At 38.9% G+C, this 19871-nt stretch overlaps 1 protein-coding gene across 12 annotated transcripts in view; it reads right to left on the reverse strand.

Moving 5' to 3' along the window:
- The window catches only part of DTNA (dystrobrevin alpha), a 226914-nt gene that overhangs the window by 85099 nt on the left and 121944 nt on the right, over nt 1-19871 (reverse strand). For all 12 annotated transcript variants that reach the window (XM_027674327.1, XM_027674399.1, XM_027674392.1 and 9 more), the window contains 2 exons: nt 15089-15156; nt 9242-9322 (listed from right to left, as the gene is read on the reverse strand). In XM_027674327.1, the coding sequence (XP_027530128.1) occupies nt 9242-9322; nt 15089-15155 (148 nt within the window). In that variant the 5' untranslated portion in view covers nt 15156. Of the gene's footprint in view, nt 1-9241; nt 9323-15088; nt 15157-19871 lie in introns of those variants that run through there.

Raw genomic sequence — 19871 nt, forward strand, 5'->3', positions numbered from 1 at the left:
CAGAAAATAAAACTAGGTGCAGTAAAAATATGATGTAACAGCTAAGCTAAAGCTTCCCTTTAAATATTCTGGGTGTTATGAAGTTGATCTATATTGTTAGAGTTACACAAACTGGACTTTTGATGTAACTGAAAACAAATGAGCATGGAAAAAAACACTCTTTGGGAAGTACAGAAGGAGAGAATTATAGTAAAAATGATGTCAAGTCCTGCATTCTGACCTCACTTCTAGGAATTATTTGCTGTCTTCACCCCGAAGAAGCCCAGAATTGCTGAGAACATTCACCACAGACAGTGTCCCTGCTAGCTCCACAGTGGGCTTATTTGTAAAAGTTTCTGGAGAAGGGAATGAAGATGAGCCAACTGACAGAGTTAAAACCAGGACAGGGCAGAAAAAGATCAGCAAAATTCCCAACTGAGTAGATGCAGTGGAGAAAGAGTTCAAAGCACCAGGAGGAATTTCTTCACTGAAAGGGTTGGTAAGCACTGGAATGGTCTAACCAGGGGAGCAATCATCCCTAGAGGTGTTCAAGAAATGACTGGACATGGCACTTTCTGCCATGGTCTAGTTGACAAGGTAGTGTTTGTTCAAAGATTGGACTTGATGATCTTAGAGGTCTTTTCCAAACTCAATGATTCTGTGATTCTGTGAATGCAATGCAACAATACACAGATAGGGCAAAATAGCCCAGCTTATCTTCTCAGGGAAACAATTTTTGGCAAGGACATAAAAACTGTCCCTTAGTCTCTACAGAAAACATGTATGGACTGAGCTCACATATGACTCCTCAAGACTTATTGCTTTGAGTCCAGAATAGAGATGAAGAGCTTCAAGACAAAACCCCTTAGGAACAAAGGACCATGATCACCAAACTCACTGATATCTGCTCCAAAGACGACTTGTTACTTTTCTCCCCCTTTTCACATAAATATGATAGGAAAAAAACCAACAATGAGAGAATGACCAACATGGGACTGGCATTAAGTCACTCTGCTTAATGCACTCTGACATTATGGAGGTGCTCCCATGATATCAGGGCAGGCCCTGCAAAATATCCAAACACGACACATCAGAACTGCCCAAGAAAAGGGGACAAAGGCTCAAGTGTAACAGAGGGATGGCCTGAAGAAAAGTTCCTGGAGCCAAGAGAATAAAAGGAAAGAGAGACAAGAGAATGAGGGTTGTAGAGAAATCAGAGACAAAGCAAATGCCAAAGATAATAACATAAAGCTAAAGAAAGGACAGGAAAAAGATGAGGGAGACTCAAAAACACAGCTACAGACTGAGGGGAAAAACAAGAGGGTGAAAGAAGAAAAAGCTCTCACTTGAAGAACAATAAAATACAGTGATCCTGTGATCGCTAAGGTATTGGTTTGTTTCTGTCGAACAGTATGTCTCCATATATTCTGCAATTTTTAGACTGTCTAAAAGATTACTAAGTTAACAGAAATTTATTTTCTTTTGTTTGAAGCATCTGTTAGGAGGACCAATGTGAATAGGATAAAGAAACTTTCTGGTTTGGGGTAACTATGCCAAAGGCTGCCAGATAAAGTTGACTGAAGCCTGTTACCAGTAGCAGATGTTCAGAGACATACGTGGGGAATGGAACAGACTGTCCAACCTTAAACTTGCATCAGGAAAGCCATCAGAAATAGCACAGGGAATGGCAGTCTTCACAGAGTTCAGGAAGTAAGTAAGAAGACATTTTCAGCTATGATTCAATTACAAAGGCTGTCTGCATCTGGGCAGGGCTGAGCCACTCATGTAGCAGAGGGCAGCATGTAGGTATATTTGGGATGTGACCTAGTCCAGGTGCCTGTCAACTTCTGACTCAAAGGAAACCAATTCAGTAATTTTCATCTATAAAGGACAAAATAATATTAGCTGACAATCTTCTGCAACTCCTCTTTTTAACAGGAGCCACTTGGAATCATGGGTATGTTTGAAAAATCAATTTTTAACCAAATGAAAATGTAAGAGTTTAAGGTAGATATCCTTGTTTGGTTCACTCTTTTTGATACTAAAATTAATTGCAAATATCTGCTAGTAGTTCTTGTCTCAACCATGTATGAGACAGACTTGCAGTGGCTGTCTTTATGAGCAAATACTCAGGGACACCTGAGATACCACAACCTTTTTACAGTACAACAGTACAGTTCATACTAACATTGAAGAAAAAGCTGAACAGCAGTCCCTCAATGAACACGCCAAACATACAGTTTATATGTCAGCTCTCTAACAGCTATTATGATTGTCAAGCATATTAATAAACTTTTACAGTTAAAAGAAAAAGAAAATCTGAGCCCATTTTCAGGATATTGTGCTGTGAGCAAACACTTACAGACTAAGGATTTGTCTGCGGGGAATATGCTAAATCAAGCCCTTTTGAACTTTTGATTAAATAATTGATGCATAATGTAGACTGTATAATATATGCATCCTTTCCCCATAGTTGCCTGGAAACCCATATGGAACAGTACTAGCAGTTCCAGGAGCATTTAGTCTCTAAGTCTCTGGTAAAGACAAAGGAACAAAAAAGTTTTTAAAATCATTAACTCCTCTCTCTTTCCATTTTTCAAGTACTGCAGGATACCAGAATTAGTAACTTACACAATGGTATCATGACTCCTGTAATGAGTAAGAGTGCTTTTTCTTTTTTTAAAGCTATATCTCTTGGAGCCATGTGAATAATGTCATTCACTCTAAGGGAACCTGTAAGATTCAGCTTCTGTTAAAATAGAAAACAAAGAACAAACTAATATTTCCAGCTTCTACCTTTATGTAATAATAATAAGCAGCTCATAGAATATCCAAGATTGTCAACAGAGAAGAATAAAAATAAGAACTCAAAATGCTGATTTTTTCCTCAAATTACGGGATTTTAAGGAAATTTCATACAAGACTGATTGCTGAGGGTTTAGAAGAATATAAGAATGCCATGATCACAAATTCAAGGGGCAGATTTTTTCAAATCACGGCCAAGCAGACCTTTTGCACTTCTCAAGTAGGCAACACTGCTTGTCATTCAGTTTAATTGCTCTGTGACCCAGTCTGAATCTCTCTCGCACTTTATTGCTTCCAAGATAGAATGAAAAACATGATAGAACCCAACAATGAAAACAGAGCACTAACCATGGAATCCTACAGTGATGAAGGATTAAGTTATTTAATCTAAACAATTCTGTCATTATGACAATTTGGTGGCTCTGTTTCTGATGGTCCTCCTGAGAGAGGAAAAAAAGAGAAGGGTAAGCACAAAATTGCGTATACAGTCCTTGAGAAGTAAAAGGCAGGATGGTGACAATGAATTCCTCCCTCCACGGCAGGAATCTTCATGGATACTGACACCTTTACACATTTCTTGTGCATTCTGTTTCATGTTTGAGAAAATAAATACTCAGTGAGTCAAAGGAAGAATGTCTTTATACTACACTGGTAAGAGGTCTCGTTTAAGTAAAGAGAAGTAGTTATATGTTCCTAAATCAATCAATATGTAAAGATGAAAGATTTGTTGGTTAAACATCAACAGGACAGACTGGAACACTTGTGAATATCCTCTAGCTTTGTGTTTAGGGAACTCTTTCAGACATGTAAGATCAGTGTAGATTTTGTCATGCAGGAGAAAGTTGAACCTGGATCTCCTGTTGACTTCCTCAGTCCCTGGATAACACAAAGGTCACAGCACCATTTCCAGTGCGGAATCAAGACTTTCTTATCCTTTCCTTTTACTACAAGTAGCAGATATTGTTACTTTTCATTTTGTGGTGAATGGTATGTTGAATGGGATGGGAGAAAATGATATTTTAGGTGTCAGCCCAGTACAGAAAAAATAAAATCAAACCCCAAACCCTAGTGATTTTATTTAGGTTTAATCAAATAAGTTTTCAAAAAGTGCTTGCCATCATGATGGGGGCCAGTAGCTCATACAGTCTGAAGTCATCATTTCATACACAAATTGTCAGTTTCTAGGACAAAAGTATTTTCAGAAGCATCCTGTAGCATTACAGGAGGTATAATAGTACAGACAGAAAAGAGCTTTAAGAAAAGCATAATGTATTTACAATAACTGTCATTCATTTTCAGTAGAAAATTATTATATTTCAGAAGGAGAGAAATTAATTTTAACTTAAAACAAATGTAAAAAGGCAGATCAGATCAGGGAGGAACCCAAAAGCATGTATAAAAATTAAGTTGACATGCCTACATGCCTCAGCTGTGAGTACTTAAGCCCAGAGGAGGCAGGATGAAGAGCAGATGGAGGTGGAGGACACTGCCTTGGACATACACAAGGTTTCAATCATAGTCATGGGAGTTGCGCTCTCTGTGTAGCTGTACTACAACTTGGATAGGCTGAAAGAATTAAAAAAAAATTTAAAAATCACTCACACTAAGCAATATTGAAAGGAGAAACAAAGACACCAAAACTCCAAGGTGTTGAGATTAAACTGCCAGGGAAACAAGCTTCCTTTTTGTCTGCATTAATTAAGGCACATATTACTATCACCAAGCACAGCTTTTGATTCACACTTTCAACTGCCAATGATTTATTCTGATTTAAGGAAAACAACAAAATTTGCTTTTGCAGCCAGAGTCACAGAATAATCTCACAACACATTCAGGATAGTTCATCAAGGACAGCAGTAGTTTTCCAGCCATACAGTTCTATATTAGTGAGTGATGTTTAACGGTATAATGGTTTTGATTATGATACAATGTTATGTCCTACTCCTGCTGTCACCATAGCCCAGAGGGAATTTGCACATGAACATGGTATTTCATCTCAGCTTCTTAATAAATTCACTGAAAACCAAATATTAAAATAAATCAACTGCACAATGATCACTGGGGAAAACTATAAATTGTGCTTTTTGGTGGTTCCTGAATACTGGTGAATGTCAAGAGATGTCCAACTGCTGTCATTGGTCCTTTGTGCCTTGTTTTAGGAAAGCCTATGGTGCTTTTGTGTCTGGATGTTATGGATAAATAGCTGCAAATCAACCTTGTCAAGATGGCATTTTCCTGGTGGAAAGGGGAGCTGAGTGGCAGTATGTATGGTGAAAATCTACACTGGGTGCTCCAAAACCTGTTCTGATGCACTGGAGGTAAATACCCCAATGTTTGACTTGGTCAGAGCTATATTGGTTCATAGGTTTTCAAGTTCTGTGACTGTTTCAGACCTCACAGCGCTCACCTGTAGCTCTCCGTCCTTGATTCTTGAACTGTGTGCTATTTAGGATTGCCTTTAAAGCTCATTTAGAAAATTTAGATGATGAAGTCAGTTATTCCAATTTTGTACAATTTGTACTGTACAGACCAGAATAAACATGTAGCATGTTTGATCAGGTTTCTGTACCTGCTTCCTATCAGCTTTTATTATCCCAAATAATGAAATTTAACCTCAAATGATTAGGGTGCTACTCTTTCCAAGACTATATCCAACACCATCATCCAGTAAAGCAGCCAGTCAGCTCACACATTCCCCGCTTTACAATCTGGGATCTCAAGATGACATAACCACCAGCAGTGTTTTCTCCAGGGTCCACCTGTCCACCACTCTTGGCATTCATTTGGAATTATTCATGCCCAAAACTCAAGATCTTCTCAAGACTTCTTTGGTACTTCTTTGGTTTTTTTCCTTTTTTTTTACACAAGAGGTATCTACATCTCATGTTATTATATTACAACTAAGAGAAGACTATTACTGTTGCAACAGGTCTCTTGCTACAGGAGTTCTGCAAAGTAATAAGCAAGTAGGCTGATATTATCTCTTTCTATACCCAACACATCCTCAAAGGTACCTACATCACCTACAGAGCTCCTCTTTTCATTATTTCCAATTTTAGAAATTGTCAGCAGAAATAAGAAGCATAAAATTAGTTTATATTCATGGTATACTAACAAAGTTTCCCAGTGTCTAAGATTTCTGCATTCAGAATTTTGTGGGTCTCCTGCTTTGGGGATTTTTGTCGTATATTGCATTCCACATTTGGGCACTTAGCAGATTCAGAGGTGTGCTAACAATAATTTGTAAATGTTACTGTTATTTATTTGTAGAGTTAATTTAGGCAAAGAGGAATGCTTAAATGTGCAGGAATTATTCTTTGAAAGATAACATCAGAGCTTTTCAAATTTATCTATTTATTTTTTGAGTTCTTAAGAAGAATTTCTTGCTTTTCTGAAGAATGAGGTTGACTGGATTAAATTATACCCTGTTTGACAAATAATTGCAATGACTGATAATGATTTTTCACACTTTGATGATCGCATTTAAACTGTTTGCTTTAAAATGCTCAGAGAGATTTTTATAAAAGAAATATTTTTCACAGAGTACTTTCCCTAAAGTTTTATATAATTATCAGAAAGACATAAATTTGCAATTTTGAAGACTGTTGGCTAAATATCTACAAAGCAGTCTTCCTCTTATGAAAATGAAATAATTCCAGAGCAATTAATTTGATAAACAGTGTTAGTACTCAAAGTGCAACATTTGTAGTGGTATTTTGGTAAATGGTGGTAAATTAGCACATTCTCTATAATCTTTATCCAGATAGTTTAACTAGCTTCAGGAGAAACATTCTTAGAATACGAAAGCACTTTTACCTATTGCACGCTGCCTATTTCACCAGTAAAACCCAGCCTGCTGCTGACGGTTTCAGTAAAAAGAACTTTTGTACTGAGAGAATAATTCACAAAGGGAGGCCAGGAGTTGAACCTGTGTCTGTGTCTGCACTAAAGACAGCAGAAACAAACAGTGCACTGTGTGTGATAAGTGTAGCTGCCTCTTAAGTGAAATCCCATGACTGTCTATGCTAATGGGCACGTTCGGGTAAAAAAGATGGTGTTAATAAAACCACTGTTCTCCTTCCCTTGGAACAAACACTTCTGGCACTCAAAGCAGCTCTCTGCTTCCATCCTCATACACCTTCAGCCTTTAGCCAAGAGCAGCTTTCTGCAGTTTGTCAAGTTAGCTCTTTAAAAGAACCCCTCACGTATACTCTTTCCAAGTAATTTTTCCCTAATAAGTCTGGGCCAGTGTGCCAGGGCAGGGTAGGAGAGCACAGCTCAAAGAAGAGTGGAGCAGAACTGTCTTAGAGCCTTTTCTTGTTATATTCTATCCTAAATGAAGCAGCTCAGATGCAGCAGAAAGGTTATTTTTTCCATGTCCTCCCTTTTTTTTTCTCATGAACTTGCTATTGGGTGGTGCATAATGACCATTTCTGTAAGGGAAAAAAACCCACAACAGTAGTTGACATGAGCCAGAGGTCTGATATTAACCATTTCAAGGGCAGTGCTCAATTCAGTGGCTCTATGTTTAAAAGCTCTTTCTTGGACAGCCATTGCTTGAATACTTGTCAGGTGAATGAATCCCCATGGATAAGAGAAAGCCATCCAGGAGAGCAGCAGTCTACCCAAAACAACCAGGAGAAAACTTCACTCGATGGTGAGAAGACGCAATTCAGCCCTTCCAGAGTAATAGGCATTATTTCTTAAATTGCACAGAATCTAATTATTAGGATTATAAGTTTGTCCTTTTTTTTTTCTTCAAAAGAGATTGATACAGTATAAGTCTGGAAACAAGACCAGCAAATAACTTCTCCTAGGCTATCAATGGTGACCAGAAGGCAAGCTCTGTCCACAAGTGACTTGGCACAAGCTGACGAACTGAAGAGCATCTGTACTGACTCTTTATGAAGAGAACCAAGAGTTCCACAAAAGCAGATCACAGCTGATAAATAAGAGGCACAAAGTTAAGATTAACAACCAGTATTTTCAGCCAGCCAGCCACTCCCAACAATGAGACCATTATTAGCCCCTAGGTTTTTTCATTTGCTTTGCATACAGTTGCATACAGACTTTGCTGTCACTGTCAACTTAATCAGATACTTTTGTCACCTCAGACTATTGTATTCTATTTCATGTTACCATGAAAATGAAGTGAAAATGTCATCCTCCTAAACATAAAATTTAAAAAATAAACAACTGAATGCAACATAATAGTGTCTTTCAACATGTTTGCTCCTGAATGGGAGAAGCCAGCTGCTGGGCAAGTACTAAAGCCCCCCTGGGTTTTGTGTCTGGCAGCTTGCTTATAATGTGATACTAATCCTTCAATTAATACCTCAGCTGAACACCTATGAAAAATATGAGAAGTGTGCTGCAGAAGTGATTGAACAATCAGCTCTGTGGCTAATAACACAGTAAATACTCTCCAAAATCTTTTCCATCACAACTTGGCCTTTCCAGTATGTTTGGACAGCATAAGCTAAACACTTCTGTAATGCAGACACATGTAACCCCAAAACCAGGAATTCTCTCCGGGGGGGTTAATATCTATCAGCAGTGTGCATTTCTTAACATACTTACCACTGAGTTGTAGCACAAGCATAGCCAGGTTGCTATTCTAGTCCAGTTATGAAGACTAAAACCCACTTGTTTTCTCTGTGTTAGTCCTCTCTCTACTGCTACTACCAACAAGAGTTCCCCTAGTTAGGATTTTTTCTTTTTTAACTTGGTGTGGAAAGGTCTGGTAAAACGCATAAATCCAAACCTGCCCTTCTAAGTATTTGCATACTATTTTGGATGGAGAAGAAAGGATACATTCCATTACAGATTTTATATGTATTTCCTCTTTAAAGTTTACAATACATGACTGTGCTAATAGAAACTGCAGCTGAAAAGGAAGAAAGACTGAATCTCAGAAGAAAAGTTTAAAAAGTCACTAATCAAGTGGGAAATTTCTCAACAATAAAACCTAGAAGGAGGAAGGCAGACACACAGAGATTACAAGCAGGTTCACCCTCTCAGAAAAGCATCATCTAGCTGGCCTTGTGGAAAAAAAAGGGTCTGACTGACACTGCACTTACTTTGCTGCACCCCAAATAGACGAGGACTGGAACAACCACTTCTTCTCATGGAACTGCTATAAAAGCACTTAATTTGCAGGATCTTGCAAGAATATCCAATTTTACAAGAAAATTGGAGAATGTAGTTAACATACTTATTAATTAGAGCTATGTCCTGCATCCTGACCCACCATTCTATGACTGAATCACTGGCATATTTGAGGCCAAGTTCCTTATATAAACAGGTTAGTATTTAAAATCTGCCCAGGCACTCTGATTAGATCCTTTGCAACACCAGATCAAACAGTCCCTGTTTGTCAGTGATGTGAAGGACAGACTAGGGAGTGCAGGGGAAAGCTTACAACAATGGTAGGTCAAAGAAGTGCTGACATACTTACAGTTGCATTTCTTCTGAACAAATCTAAGCTTGCATGCTGTTCGGTAGGTGGACAAACGAATGCGATCCAGATCCTGAGCCCCTAGTGGAAGAGAATAACGGTGACATTTGTATGGAATATGACCTGTGCGTATCTTTGCTAGCAGGGAAGCCAGAGAACAAAGAGGACACATGAGCTGACTCTCTTTAACAATTTTCAAGGCTCTCTCCTTCACAGAGAGAGTAGAGAGGAGTGAGGAATGAGAAGGGGAATGTCAAGAGCTACAGTGTTAAAAGACTTTTATAAAGGAAGGCAAGGAATAGTCAGCCCACTGTGTCTGTCACTTTGAAGAACAATCTGGCCAAGCTGCAGGCTAAAAGACACACTGGCCAGGCTCCAACAGCTCCAACAGGCAAAACCTCAGTCTAATTTTAATATTTAACAAAAAAAGCTCAAAACAAGTATCTTTAGCTGACATGCCAGATCAAAACAAGGTATTGCCAGCAAACCAAATCAGAAAAAATACCATGCCATAACATAAAGGCTCATGGCAATCTGCAGAAGGGGGCAAAATAATGCAAAGGGTGCAAGGACTTTCTCCATTTTGCAGAGGTTTATTCTCTGCAAGGGATAACTCAAGCTCTCTGCTTCAGACATAGTTTGGCCTTGCCTACTGCAACTTCAAGATCTGGTAAAATTTCCAAAAGCATCTGTCCTGGAGATGGGTACAAACTAGTTGGTAGCTACCTCACATATAACCACAACACAGAGGGACCAGGATGGGGGCAGAACCCGGCACAGTGTCCAACAAACATATCCAAACAAGGTACAGTCAGGATGTAAAAGAAGTGGAGTGAAATATGCTCCGGCTTTTACACGAGCTTCCTAAATGCTCTCTTTAAGATTCTTCTTGACATGATTCGACTCAGCTGCACTGTTGAGCATATGGCCATGTCGGCATCTGTAGCAGGATGCTCTGCCTAAGTGGGGGTAAAACAGTTTGAACTTTCCCCTATTTGTGGAAGTTACCAGTGAGGGATGGAGAAGGAGGATCACGGTGCTTTTGGTTGTTGAAGAATGCTGAGACCAGCCTGACTTCACAATCCCAAAATTAAACATTCTGAGGATGTAAAAAACAGGGTCTCCTGACAGAAACTGACACTGGTGAGGATGTGGCAAACAAAGTTCCCAATAAAAGAAGCAACAAGTGATAGAACTGATAACTTAAGTTGCTGAGCTAAAGGCTGCTGAGCTGGAACAGGTAGCCTAGAAACATTTGATTGACAGTCAATCACTTTGTACTACAAAAGCTCAGTCTTACTTTTTAATGGCAGGTACTTCTAACATATTCCTTCTGGAGGTGTGTGTGTACATTCCTCCCTTGAGGAGGGATGCCTCAAGGTTACTCCTCGAGGCCGAGTGAAAGAGATTTGCCCACGGTTGTTGGTATGGGTGAGCAACAATCTCTACCTACTAACTATTAAGCTAGCTTTGAAATTATTTATTTAACAGTACACTACATTAATAGTTATAACTATCTATACTGTATGGTAAATAATTTTGATTAAAGTATTTTAGTCTAATTATTATCATTGTAATCAATTTAAATAAATATTTATTTTATTCACATAAATTTATTTGTTTTGCCATCCTTAATCCTGCAGGACAAAGTCATATAAAGGTTCAATTATACCTATATAATCCTTTAGACATAAACCACTGCCCAAATCTGGGACTAGGATTGGATCCATCTGTACCCAGATGCCTCCCTGAGAAGGAGATTAGAAAGTGAGGGGGTCCTTTCTGCACCTTGTGACTCAGGGGAAGGGCTTCCCTGATAAGCCTTCCAAAGCTTCCATTCTGTCTGTTACAGCATTTTTCACCCACACCTTCTTAAACAACCTGTCATCCTTTGGACCAAAAATTTTTAAAATGTGCTCTGACTTACAAGATGAAAATGAGAATGATACTCTCCCCTCTCCCCAGATTCTACTCTTTTCCTGACCAGATTCTCCCACACCATCTTCCCAGGGCTCCCAGCTACTCCCTTTTGCCAGCTGGCTGACTTAACAACAACTGCTCCTGGGAGAAATTACCCTTAACTACTTACCATCAGGTCAGGGAAGTATTTTTGTGCTTTATTGTTAAAATTATACAGAGTTTTCTCTTCTCCATTAATATCTCACTGACAGCTTTTGGAAAATTTCTTTACTGGTAAAGGGGAAGATAGTGCTTGCAACACTAAGACTTTCCTTTTTAATAGGACAGATGAGTAAAATGCATATAACTTGCATATAAGATTTAAAGAGTCAAAGCAAAGTGAGACTGGCTCATCGAGTTTTTGAGTTGCAATATTAATCCTAAATAAATTAATTTGTAGACAATAATGTAGCTTTTTTTTTTTAATATTTGCACACATGGTGGATGGTATTGTTTTGATACTATTTGCAGATTAGTGTTGCTGATAAATCCCTGGAACTGGCAATTTAATTTTATCATGATTCACATTTTGCCATGGTCAGAGATCTATTTGTTAAATAACTTCTTTAGAAAAGTGACATCACTTACATGGAGAGTCCTGAAAAACAAGTGGAAAGATATGTGGGACTGAGCATGGCAAACAAGACACTGAATTTGTCACTTCCCTACAGTATTGTCAGTGGCCTTTCCTTCCTTCTGCCTGCAGGCAGTGCTTCACTCTGTATTCTTTGAATATGATCATGTCATGTAACACTATTTGCGGTTTGCAAAAATAACAAAGGGAAACTGCAAGCTTTGGCTGTTGTTTTCTTGCTGGATAATATGTGACGGCAGCACAACAGTGATGTACATCCTGAACTCTTCATCAATCTGGATATACCGGAGCATGTCAGGTAAGACTAAGGTAAGACTAAGACCTAGTGATTTGACGTCCCAATAGGGCATTTTGAGTTGTAAGACACAATTCAAGCTTTAACCACTGGACTCTACAGAAGAAGATGACGATTATGATACTAATTCACAAAGGTTTGTAATTCAGAACTAGAAAGGTGCCTCTTCCGAATGAAAGAAAACAAAAAAGTCGAACTGAACCTCTCAAAATACAGGAAAAATCTCAGTGGCCCAAATTTAAAGTCAGAAAGTCAGAGTCAAATCTTTCTGTTCCTTGTACAGGACAAATTTCCCACTTAAAAAGGCAGGAAAAGTTGGATTTTTTTTTTAAATTTTTTCCCCCTTGTCTTGTATAGTCTGGAACATGACCCATTTCTAAAAGCATAGTAGGGTTTTAATCACAGGCTTGCAGATGCAACTGCAAGAACCTAAAACACTGGAAAAGGCCTTTATATTATGAATTTTCTTCCTCTGATATTGGCAGTTTGTGAGTTTTAACTTTTTACCATATGCTTATGTCTGTCATAACATTAAGAAACTTCACATGGCCCACAGTGCGTAGGACATTTGGAACACACGATTTTTGCTAAACGTGTTAAAGTGTGGGCTTGCACACAGATGAGGACACCTGAATGCAACCCCAGGGTGAACTTCTCTTTCAGTGAAGCACAACCTTTACATATAGAGAAATTCAAGGGACCCTCAAAATGCAAAGTTCAGAGTTTCATGAATATGGACATTTCTTCACCTAAAATACCTTTAGTTTTTCACAAAGACTTAATATTTTCCCCTCTTTTTACCTAGTTGGAACAGTGGAGGAACGGAGGCAGGCAAACAGAAAAGGGAAGCACACGTGAGATAACCCAGACTCAAGTAAATATGTCAAAACACTAAAACGTGTAAGAAAAAATAGTAGACTATAACTACTCATGTACAGTATGGGAAAACAGTCCTTCCTCTGCCTCCCACCGCTGATTTTTGCAACACCTCCTTAACTCCAACATTAAAACAGCCTTCAAAACTGTGGGAACAAACCATAAATCCTTACAGCAGTGTCTTATGCATTTTAGGAATATTTCAAAGTAACTGAAGTTAATGGTAGTTGTGCCATTGACTTTAGCTAACAAAAGCTCAGGTTCCCTCTATAATTCTAATTAAAATTATCATTTGTTCTCATAATGGACAAATCCATTTTTTACTCTGGCCAAAGAACATCCCTTTCCTCCACTGGTCCAAGAAGTTGTACACAAGAGACAAGTGAATCATAGAATATTCTGAGTTGGAAGGGATACAAAGAATCATTGAGTCCCACTCCTGGCCCTGCAAAAATCAAAAAAATCACACCATATGCTTGAGAGTATTGTCCAAATGCTTCTTGAACTCTGTCAGGCTTGGTGTTGTGACCACTTTCCTAGGGAGCCTGTTCCAATGCCCAGCCACGCTCTGGGTGAAGAAACTTTTGCTAATATCCAAGCTAGACCTCCCCTGACACAGCTTAATTCCATTCCCTCAGGTCCAGTCACTAATCACCAGAGAGATCAGTGAGAAATACTCATTTGAGTTACAACAGTAAGCCCTGTAGGATACTAAAATAATTAAAGGACACAACAGAGCTAGTGGACACAGTGGAATGGGAAAAGACAGTTCTCTCAGTAGGCCATCTGAATGAGAAGTCCTTCATTTGGAGAGCTCAGGAGCTCAGGCGTAGGGATCACTCCCAGAAAACAGTCCCGAGCACATCCAATTCACCAGCACAGACCTGGCCTTTCCATACGCACAATAACTCAAGTCCCAGCAATGCTCATCTGAAGTCTCCCACCAAAGATGAGGGAGATGCCATGTCATTGTTTCTACATTGCAGGGGACAAATAGGAAGCTTAGTAATTACAGACAAAACTCCATTAGATCTAGTAACAAGATGACAGTGTCAAACTTCATGTGTAATAGAATTTCCTTGAGAAATGGTGCATTGGTTATAAGAGAAATAAGAGATGGCTGTCAGGAGAAGTGCAGGAGCATTGTTGGTACATCCCTCACACGCTATTCTGAAGGGAGTATGGAGCTTCACTAGAAACTATAAAAAGTATGCTGAAGTGGGGTATGAAATCCATGAGTCCCTGTACTGTGTCTGGCTGGGACGCAGTTAACTTTCTTTATAGCAGTCTGCATGGTGCTGTGTTTTAGATTTGTGGCTAAAAAAGAGTTGATAACACATTGCTGTTTTAGTTATTGCTGAATAGTGCTTGCACAGCACCCACACCTTTTTTTCCCCCTATTTTGTCCCCTCCCAGAGTTGTCTGGGGATGGGCAAGAAGTTGGGAGGAGACATAGCAAGGACAGATGACCCCACCTGGTCAAAAGTACAGTCCATACCATATAATGTCATGCTCAACCATAACACTGGGGTAGGGAAAGATGGGGTGGGGAATTTTGTCTTCCAAGGCAGATACTGCTCGATGACTAGCTAGGGATCAGTGTGCCTTTGGGAGGTGGTGAATGACCACCTTTGGATCACTTGTTCTTGAGTTTTTTTGTAATTTTTTGCTTCCCTGTCATTCAACTATCTTTATCCCAAGTCACGAGTTTGATTGCTTTTGCTCTCCCTATATTCTTTCCCATGCCACTGGGGGCTGGCTGGGGATTGAGCAACTGTTCATGTGGGTCCTTAGCTGCTGGCAAGGGTCAACCCACTACAGATACCCCAAACAAAAGATGTAGTCTTTTGGAGACCTTTATCCCTCTTCATTGCTACCTGTGTATTGCAGCATCTTTGTCTCAAGAAGCTACTGACTAAAATAATACCATCAAAAAATCTGATGTAAAAAATCCCTCTTTCCTGTTTGGCCAAATCAGCCCATTTTCATGCAGTTTTGGTCTCACAATATTAAATCATTTGTGCAATGGAGATGTGGGGTGGAAAGCTTGTATAAATTTTACTGACACTGCATAGCAACTGGCTCGGTCTATCACAGCAAAACATTTCTAGGAAGTACTTACGCATTTCTGCAAACAGCTGCCTTCTTTCTGCCATGGTATTTCCTCTTTTCCCACAATCTTCAATCATTCTGGAAGACAAAATCATGTGAAAACATTAAGTATTATTCCCAGACTGAACATACGTACATAAGCATCCAAAATCGATCCTGAAGAACCTTTGAGGTTGGCTGGTGCTCCATGTGTACCCAATGCCTTTTGCCAGCCTCTCTGTGGCGTGGTTTGTGAAGAACCTAGTCCCCAAATTGTCCTCCATTCCCTAGACTCTGCTTTCCAGCATTTGTTCCCCCCCCGTCCCTTTCTCCCAAAGGCAGTGTTCAGTTTTTCTGCTTGATGTAACTAACTGGCTTACATAACACAAGCTCTGAAATTCATTTTATGTTTTCTTAAATAAGGAATCTTCAGTTTAAATTATGTAAGAGAGAAAAAAATCATAAAATATTTCAATGTTATTTTATAGTCTAGAGGATGACTTTCTAGCCAATTCTTGGTGGAGGAGACAAAAAAAAATTCCCAAACAACAGCAACTAAATCTCTACTCCACAACAAAATACCCTCTATTTACTCAAGCAAACATGCTCCAAATATTCATTCAAATTCAAGACCGATATTGCTAATTAAATGACTTTCAGCAAAAGGCTCAGAAGTAAGAATATATTTTCCTTCAGTTTTCAGATATAAAAACATTCTGAATATTTTGAAGAGCACTACTGCTGGATGGAGCATAGAGAAATGAGACAGCTTTCTTCACAGCCAGCATTCAAACCATAAAAGACTAAAGCCTTCAGAGTAAAGATAAACATCTATAGCAGCACTAGCGTCAGCATCACCACTTCCTATGGGTAATCACTCTGGTGAACCAATATCCCTTCCTCCCTGCCAAGTCTGGTTAGGGCTTCTGACCCACATTTTAATCTACATCCTCATATCAACCAGACTGTATAAAATAACATCAGACTACCTGGATTATAAAGGAGATGCTCTGTAGAAGCCTGCAATCAAAAATATTGCACCACATCCCATAGCAAACCCCCACATGTATTCAACAGGAAGGATAAAAGTACTGGATGCTTAAGCGTACCATCACCAAAGAACTCAAGATAGAAAACCAGCTTCCTTTTATATCTCAAAGAAAGAAAGGAAATCGCATAAGAGGTGTTTTGCTGTGTGCAGTTTTTTTTCCCTTTCAAAATGTACTGATCAAATGAAGTGGTGGGACGTTATAATTACTTTTTCCAAATAGCCTATTCAATTCTCAGAGTACTGATAAAGACTCTCCTATAGTGCTATCTTTGGTGGACATTTTGTGATGTGAGCAGCAGTCCCACTAGGAAGGGGACAAAGGGTATGGCTGCAGCCTCTTTGCAGGGATATTGAAGTTCACCCTTATGCTCTCATTCGGCCAGGAGTGATATGGATGTGTGTAGCATGGCATTAACTGAACTAACACATCCTGCCTTTCTGCAGAGACAACAGCTCTCAGCATAGTGTTTTACAGAAGTGGTCACACAGCCTCTGATCTGGAGGTAGCTGGTGTCTTGCTAGCTTGGAGGTGTCAGGGAAGACTCACACCTACCTGCTAAACAAAATAAACATCAAGATATGCCAGACCCAACCAGTATCCTAATTAGACAGCAAGAAGTAATATATTTTTTACATGAATCAGCCTTAAATCCCTGCCCATAAAAAACTAAAAATAATGTAATTTCACTAATACTAGGTGTCAAATTTGCCATGGAAAACGACCAGATCTCGTAGGAAAGGTGGGTTAATAAAGTTCTTTGAAAATATTGTATCTTTTACCAGGCAGGGCAGTTGAGTGAATACTTCAGGGCAAATATAATTTTAGATTAACACTGATTATTTGTAGAGTTGGTCATAGGCCATCATAATTTTCTCTGACATGTCCTATATTCAGAATTATTCTACAATGTGCAGCTTGTTTTCAGACTGCATACTACTCATATTATTTGATTGAGATTGGGTAAATTTCATTTTGATACAAGGATTACATCCTCTTCTTTCAGTTTCTCGATACAATTTACACTTAAATCTTACAGATTTTTCTCCATTTAATAATTTGCTGGTTTCATTTCACCATTGTTCTCCATCATTCATAAAACAATCACGGTCTCGCAGCGACTGCCATGAACTTAATCGAAAACTTTATCAAAAGCAACTTTATTCTCACTTCCCTCATACTGCCATCTGGAGAAAAATATTCCTTAGCTGTTGCTTTTAGATATCTACAGAGCATCCACTGGAATGTGGTTCACCTGTGATCTTATTCACCATGCAGAAGAATTTTCCCAGTCAAAATTAAGTAAAAAAGGTACTTTTCAAATCATGCAAATAGTACAGCAAGTTCTCCACTTCCTTCAGAGAGCCCATTCCTGAAGTGTCCTGTCAGTGGGGTGAAAAAATCTTTAACTGGTTTACTCTTTTTTGCACTTCATCTTCCCTTTACTTTCACTGTTTTTATTTCCCTTTATAAAAATGTTCCCTGGACCTGATCATCATTTTTCAGAATGTCCCCTTATCTTCTGAAATTGAATCACCCTTTTCACTGCTGGGGCTTATGAGGATTACCAGGCCTGACAAATAACTTTATATTTATAAACACACAACTCAGGCTTCCTTGGAGAGAGAAGAAACTTTGTATTTATATTTTTAAGACTCTTCTGGCTCTAGATATTTTTGCAGATTTTCAAATAGCCTTCATCCCAAATGACAATACTAAAATCTTCTGCAACACAGTAAATGCCATTAAGCTAATTGGAACATTAGGGGTGGCAGTATTTTCAGATAGATACCTTCTATTACTCCTTCACACCTTTTCCTGATAGAAGAAAAATAATAGATGATGCTCATCAGCATTGTTACTTTCGAGTTGCCATTGACAAGAATTCACTCAACCACGTCTTCCAAGTTTTTCACATGCATTTTTAACTCTAGAATGTGCTACAGCCCAGGCTCAGCTAATGCTGTTGGTCATGGCGCTGGGCATCGCCCTTTCCAGCCTTGTTCCCTGTGATCCAGCTCACAGGTACACAGCTCTGCTCTTTAACTCAGATTACAGAGACTCACACTTTGAGCCTGGGATGAGTTCAGCTCAGTCCCTGGGGCTGGCCCTGAGCATAATTGACTACAATTATGTTCCAATATTTTTTATTTTCCTCATAGCACGTCAAGTCACAGAAAAAAAGTACAACTTGTTCTACAGGGGAAAAGAGCAAATCAGAAAGCAAACTTTAAAAAACAGAATAAATTACCAGAGACATAATTTTGAAAAATAATAATTAATGTATACTTTTCTCATAGTAGGGATTAGATTATATTTGTCTTCTATGGATCTCTTCCACTATCTTTTTCCCTTCATTTTTCTCCCCAGGAAATAGCTCCTCCATTGCAGGTAAGGAGAACACCTACTGTGCATCTAATTAAAATTCTTGTCACGAGCTAATTAGTAAGGTACCAATTAGTATGGTATTAAGGCTTCAATATATTACAGACATTCCAGAGCAGAAATCATTCCAAGCATAAGGTTTCCAGCATCTGAAAAAGATACTGTGTTTCATTTTTACCCATGTTTCAAGCTGAAAACTTATGACATTAGTAGTGCTAGAGAGAAAAGAATAAATAAAGGAAGCATGTAGTTCGATTGGAACTATTTTAACTGCAATTTCATCTTCATGCTTATCATGTATCAGAAGCATAGTTGGTCTATTTTTTAATATATATTTTTGGTTTATAAAATCTGGGAGGGAATATCATATAATATACATAAGGTGAGAACCAGAAGCCTCATTTTTCTTTCCTTTGCTGTTGTGCTGCTTGAATTATGAGTACTGTTAAAAATCTCTCTCACACATAAATATTTTTCTTGTTTTAGTGCTTATAGGGTAAATAATATATTTTATTTAAACCCTGTTTTACGTCACTCTTCTCACAAATGGTACATTTCCAGTATATTGCCATTTCTTGAGCTATCTCTGTGCAAAATAAAAGGAGTGCCGGCTACAATTAAATCACCAGCTCCAAAATAACAATCTGTCTGGGTTTCAGCTGGGATAGAGTTAATTTTCTTCTTAGTAGGTGGTACAGTGCTGTGTTTTGGATTTAGTATGAGAATCATATTCTTAACACACTGGTGATTTAGTTGATGCTAAGCAGCCAAGGACTTTTCAGTTTCCCATGCCCTGCCAGTGAGCAGGTGCACAAATGGCTGGAAGGCAGCATGGTCAGGACAGCTGACCCAAACTGGCCAAAGGGATGTCTCATACTATAGAGCATCATGCCCAGTATATAAACTGAAGGGAATTGGCCAGGAGGTGCCGATCGCTTCTTGGGGATAGAATGGGCATTGGTCAGCAGGTGGTGAGCAATTGTATTGGGCATCACTTATTTATCTCCTTCTGTATTCCTCTCTCTCTCTCTCTCATTATTGTTATTATTATTGCTATTATTATATTTTGCTTTGTTTCAATTATTAATCTGTTCTTATCTCAATCCATGAGTTTCACTTTATTTTTTTCTGATTTTCCCTACCACCAGAGGTGAAATAGGCAAGCAGTTGTGTAGGACTTAGTAACCAGCTGGGATTAAATTTAGTTACCAGCTGGGATGACACCACCAAAAGAAGCAATTGCCTGTATACCTGGAGAAGGTGCTCCCCTCCGGAAAGCTCCATACACTTCCCAGGAGACTGTCAAAAATTCCTGACCTAACATGCGCACAGTTTGATGGGTCTGAGAAAAGCCACTCCATTAACACTTCCACAAATCCC

This window comes from Neopelma chrysocephalum, unplaced genomic scaffold, assembly GCF_003984885.1.
Source record: "Neopelma chrysocephalum unplaced genomic scaffold, ASM398488v2 Primary Assembly neopelma1_22, whole genome shotgun sequence".
NCBI lineage: Eukaryota > Metazoa > Chordata > Aves > Passeriformes > Pipridae > Neopelma > Neopelma chrysocephalum.